The 5,955-nt window shown below is 39.7% G+C and overlaps 1 protein-coding gene across 1 annotated transcript in view; it reads right to left on the bottom strand.

The window, feature by feature from the left end:
- LOC112093139 (protein ANTAGONIST OF LIKE HETEROCHROMATIN PROTEIN 1-like) overlaps window positions 1–667 on the bottom strand; it is a 1,314-nt gene extending 647 nt beyond the window's left edge. The window contains exons 1-2 of the mRNA XM_024171039.1: window positions 365–667; window positions 42–273 (exon numbers count right to left, since the gene is read on the bottom strand). Coding sequence (XP_024026807.1) covers window positions 42–273; window positions 365–667 — 535 coding nt within the window. The remainder of the gene's footprint in view (window positions 1–41; window positions 274–364) is intronic.
- Between the last annotated feature and the right edge of the window lie 5,288 nt (window positions 668–5,955).

Genomic DNA, 5,955 nt, shown 5'->3' with positions numbered 1-5,955 from the left:
TATGATCTTTTACCACTTAACAATGCAGAAACGATGTTTACCTTCAGGAGGAGTTGGAAAATTTTTTTGTGGCCCATCAAGGGCGGATTCAAGTACGCGGGCGTCATGTGCAGAGCCCTCCCACCCGGCAAGCATGTATGTAAACTTCATATCAAATGAACACACAGCCAAAACATTCTGAGACATAAATCCCTTCCTATTTCTCCACACCTCTGCATTGTCGGGCGGCGGAACGCAAGGAACGTGTGTCCCATCGAGTGCACCAACACAGTTCTGCGAAGTAAAACTACATTAGTACGACACATTAAAAGAAGGTATGTAACATAACCTTAACATAATCGTTTAAGATGTTATGTTGACTTACATCAAACCAAGGCCTGTACTTGCTCCCACTAGCTTCAATGAACGGGTCGATAGTATTAAAGTCCGGGGGCGTAATGAAATCATGTCGAAGTCGATAGATGGCATTCAGGACAATCATAAAATACTTTGAGATTGTGGCACCCGAATGCTGCCATTGATGTTGCGTCTCCCTATTACTTTCGCTTTGGCACACAATTATGAGGAATATAATCAGTTGTTCATCCACGTTCATATTTCTAGTACTCTTTAGTAGATTCTTTTGTTCAAGTAACCAACTCAACCTCTTAAAGCAATCACTTCCCATTCTTATCTTATTGTAGATCACTAGTTCGTGTCCATCTAGCAAATCACCAAGACACTGATGACCTGTATAATGACTATTATTTCTTAGAGTAGGAAGTGGTCTTTCCAAGAAATCAGCTCAACATATGAACACTGCGGCAGCACCAAGTATATAGTCATTTTCAGAGTCAGAATCACCATCCATAGGGGGGTTGTTTCCTTGGTTTGATGGGCCGGCATTCGACATGGTCCCTGAAAATGGTATATGATCTACAATACCAATATGCAACTAAGTAATTTGACAACAATATAGCAATAGCAAGTATTCAAAGTAATACATGTCTCAAACAAATGTCATTAATGGATAGTACGACACATACACGGGAAATGAAAGGTGGATAAGGCCCGTAGGGGCAAATTATACCTTGTTCGAAAATACAACACAATAATGTAAACTCACTACATAACATAGTACAGAAGCCGGCAATTAAACAACTAAATGAGAGTTCATGAATAAAAAACTACAATAACCTAAACGAAATGCGTACAGATAACTCAATATAAGTACCAAATAAGTCTTCCGTTGTTACACATGATCGTCATTCCCTTCTCCACCAAATGGTGCTGGAAAGTTTGGGTATTGATTACCCATGTAGTATTGTGGTGGGCGTTGTGAATTAGGAGAGCCTTGCTGGAAATTAGGAGGGACTTGTTGAAAACTTTGATGCAGTTGCTGAAAGTTGGGTGGTGGTTGATTTAAGTTCGCGGGTTGTTGGGGAAAAGATGCATGATGTTGTGGGAATTGTTGCTGGGAATGCATCTGGAATGGTTGGGAACCCATAAATTGTGTTCCCTGGGACATGAAGAATGGATATGTGGGTCCAGTAGGTGGGGTCTGTTGATTGGACAAGGCCTTCATTGTTTTCAACACATACAGAAGCCGTTGGCTTTCTTTCAAACGTAAAAACAAGTTCTGACAATTTGGTTTCCAGTTTAAATACTCACTGAAAGTTACAACCTGTTCGTCGTCAAGTAGCATTTCACTTATGACTTCACAGCAACGGTCGAAGTTTGAACTCGGGGTTTTACCAGGTTGAGTAGCCCCAGGCTGAGTAGCACCTGAACTAGTGCCTTTGCTAGACTGGCGACTTTCAAGAGTGTTGACTATACTCTTTAGGAGGATCTTCGCTTCTGGATCCATCATTCTTACCCCACTCTTGGTTGGTCGCTTTGAGATTGGCCGCGACGAAGAGGCAATATTCAATGGGCTTCCCGAGGAATGTAGGGCGCTCCGCATTGTTCGAACAAAACCTTCAGTGTCACCAGCTTGAGAGGTTCCGCCATCTACATTCTCCTCCTCTATGTGCGGCTGTGAGGTTTCATTTTCCTCATCAGTATCGTCCATCCGTGATTCAAATGCACCACGTGCACGCGTACTCGCGAAGGCCTCGTAGTAGAGGTCGTAATTTTTTAGTGGGTCGTTGCGTGCACGCTTTGCCCATTTGTGCGACTGTTTACAACGCAACTTGGAAGTCAGCAATTGGATCAAAATCATCTTAGGAAACCATATATGCCGAAGTACATAGAAAAAGTACTAACCTTGCAGAAGTCATTCCAATACTCCTCCGTGCATGTTGGACAATTTTTTACTGGATCCCATCCGAGACCGGTGTTCGTGCGAAGGGCAAGCTTAGCATTGAATTTCTTTTTCAGTCTTTCCTTGGCCTCCTTCACCCGGCCTGGAGGAATGGGAGTGGAAAATAGAGGGGATAATTCGGTGGCCCAGTGCTCCCAATCAACTACCTCTGGTTGACGTCTGTTGTTCTTATTGTATTCCGCAAGGCGGATTAACAACGCATGTCTTTGTTTCTCAGACCAATAGAAAGTCACGTCCTCTTCATTCCTTCACGGCATCTAATACATAACATCAAGACCACCACCCACGGCAAGAAAGAGCAATATGCCACGACAAAGAAGAATGGATGATTAAAGCAATACGTTTAAACTCATTTGGCTCAGAAATTCGTATAAAAACGTCATCATCAGTTTCGGAGCACTACCCCTAAGGCAAGGCAGTTTTGCTACCATGCCTTATTGTAGCAGGTAAGGGATCACATTCCCTTTTGTGTAGTTTCGGAGCACTACACTTAGGGCATGGTTCAATCCATCATAGCCCGCATAAATAAAGCGGCAACTAATAAATGACTAAATACCGAAAGGATAGCGCTACAATGAAACTGATATGCATTAAAAAAACGATTCATCATTGCCAATAATCCGGCCAAGAAGAAGAAGAAGAGCTGATATTCTCATCCAAGTATTAGGTGTAGTATATTTATATAAACGGGAGAGAAAAAGTGCATTAGAAACATGAGATGAGAATTTAAAATGAGAATTAATCGCATAAGCCTACAAGTATAGAATGGTAAGACTGTAATCAAGTTGTCACAACTTGCAGATTCAAGTTTTCAAGACCTTATAATAATTTTCCAAGTGGACAATCGTTTAAGAAACTACATGAATACTCAAATCAAATTAGTATGACATACAATAGCTAGCAATGACATTATGACAAATCAGGGATGGTGTGTGGCTGCCTAGATTGGTAGATTATGTGAATTCAGCTGCTGCTGTTGCAGCCTCTATTAATTTTGACGATGAACATCAATGTGACTTCCCTAGACTCTCCTTTTCAAACCACTTGATGTCTTTGCATTATGCAAGACGCTAGCTACATCTTCAACTAGCTACCTAGCTAGCTACGGCAAGCTTTTAAGTTGTAATTACCTAAACAAGTTAAATTTGGTTTCCTATGCATCTCCCATCTCAAGTACACATACTATTAATTAAAAACTCCCATAACATTTTAGTCTTAGTTTCATTCCTATGCCTAAATCAGACAATTTAAATGTCCAACTGCAAAAGTAATCATGTGGTATATGACTTGATTTTCAAGTGGGTTGTTGAAGTATATAGACTTAACTGGCTTTATTTGTATCCACGGATAGTGTCAATTTACAGAGCATGTCAAACTGCATGCTTTTGCAGATGGACATGCAGAGAATGATAGGATAATTGGCAACATTCACTGGCTTTTTAGCCTTCTTTTTCATCTTCTTGATATGTTGGGGGTTGATATACATAAGATCATGTTTTTAAGTTGAATGGTGTAGGTTTGATGTGCCCTAATCTTGTCCTTGTCTTGGTTGACTTAAGCTTCAATTTGACTTTATATGGATACATTAGTATTTCAATATAAAAAAAAAGTGGCCCACTAGTACTATTATGTCTTTTTTTCGTCAAGTAATTAATGGCATGAGCTATGCTTGAATGTTACTGAATTATCAATCAAGGACAAGGCAATAATATACGTGTAAACCTCCACTATATTTCCAAAAGGTGGTTTATGTATCATTTATGCTTTAAGCTCAATTGGGCTAATATACAAATTAAATCTTATCACATAGTAGATTTGTAAACAGATTTGTGGGTTTTGGTTCCATATTTTATGCACTCTAGTTCTCTAATATTTGGCTATATGAGAGACATCAAGAATAAACCCCACTTATAGGACCCATTATCAATGGTATCGTGAAAAAGACACCATCGTCAATTATATATATATATATATATAGATTCAGTCCACATGCCGAATACTAGCAGCCTATAGCAATGCACTGAGCAAACATGAAATCTGAAATAAACAAGCAATTCAATCCATTGTTCCTTTGCAGTATTTTCTCAAACATGTGGTAAGCAATCAAAAGCATTCAGAACGGCAAAAAAATTGCATGTGGAAACCAGAACTGTGAAAATCATTGATGAGCTCTTGTGATATCTAGAAAGAATATAGAAAACAGAACTGTACATGGCTGATTCTCACATCCACGAACAGAGAAAATATTGAAAGGAGAAGGTGAGAGAACTTACCGAATTAGACCCAATGGATGAACGTGTGTGCGCATCCACCAAGAACCCCAATCTAGATGAGCTCAGAATACCCCAATTTCTCCGTCGCCGACAGGGGTACCTTGAAATTCTCCACTGATGACGGTGATTTAGGGTTCGAGGTCGCCAGTTACGGACACATCTGCTCAAAACAGCCGCCAACGGAGGTTTCCGATCGCGGATTTTTCCACATAGTTTCTCCGTTTTGGGGGAAGTGAAGAAGAGGGTTGAGAAGGTTCTACCCACATGCATAAACGAAAATGGGTCAAAGTTCACCACGCAAGGCTCGAGAGCTTTATCTGTAATTTTCCATCGATGTGGATGATGGGAAACGACAGAGAGAGCTTTAGGTGGAAAGAGGATAGAAAACACAACGGTAAGGCGCGAGGGAATCCCACAGGCGTTTGCCTAATGAGTTGTGCAGAGCAGATTTTACAGTAGAGGCAGGTTCGAAGTCATGGGGGGGGAATCACGCAAGAGAGATCTGCAATTTTCCATCTCTGTGGATGATGGGAAACGACAGAGCTTTCGTTGGGAAGAGGAGAGGAAAAAACACACCAACGGTAAGGCACGAGGGAATCCACAGGCTTTTGGCCGAGTTAGGTAGAGCACAAATCACTGTAGAGACAGGTTTGTGTTAATGGAATTGAAGCCTCCATTGAATTCCAATCTGCCCTCTCAACTGGGATCACAATTCGAGTTAGAGTTGATGCGTTGGTGTAATGAACACTGATTTGAGTTATTGGGCTGACTCAAATTGGGCTGGTTCGAACCAAACCCATGAAACGAACACGCCCTAAATGAGACATCATCTTGGTGAACTCAAGACTAAACATTTATAAGACATTTTTAAACATTAACCAGTAATCACCCGTCTAATTTGGGTGTCTAAAATAGTGTCTATTATATTTAACTAACTTTTTCTTACTTTGGTATATAAATCTATCAAATAATATGTCTCATTATGATTGGTATTATACCAATTGAGACACTAAATATTGAAGTACAGTTTTTGCGCTACTTGAAAGAAGTTAACTAGAAAAGGAGCACACATTATTCATTATTCATTACTTATAGAGGAAAAGTACTCATCGTTGTTTATTCTTTCTCGCAAATATATATATATATATATATATATATATATAACATACGTACAAGTGCTGTAATACGTAAGTACGTACTTGATACAAAATAGACTACATATCATGCATATATATATATATATATATATATATGTTGCTCCGATCAACATGCATGAGAATTTATTCCTATTTCTCTACGTACTTGCTAGATTATTAAAACTAGTAAACCACTGCTCATGATCCCCTGAAGTACAAACGATCGCTAGCTTATATAAAGTAG

This window comes from Morus notabilis, unplaced genomic scaffold (assembly GCF_000414095.1).
Source record: "Morus notabilis unplaced genomic scaffold, ASM41409v2 Scaffold93, whole genome shotgun sequence".
In the NCBI taxonomy this organism is placed as follows: domain Eukaryota; kingdom Viridiplantae; phylum Streptophyta; class Magnoliopsida; order Rosales; family Moraceae; genus Morus; species Morus notabilis.
The sequence above is the reverse complement of the archived record's forward strand: the minus strand, read 5'-3'. Positions and strand labels throughout refer to the sequence as shown.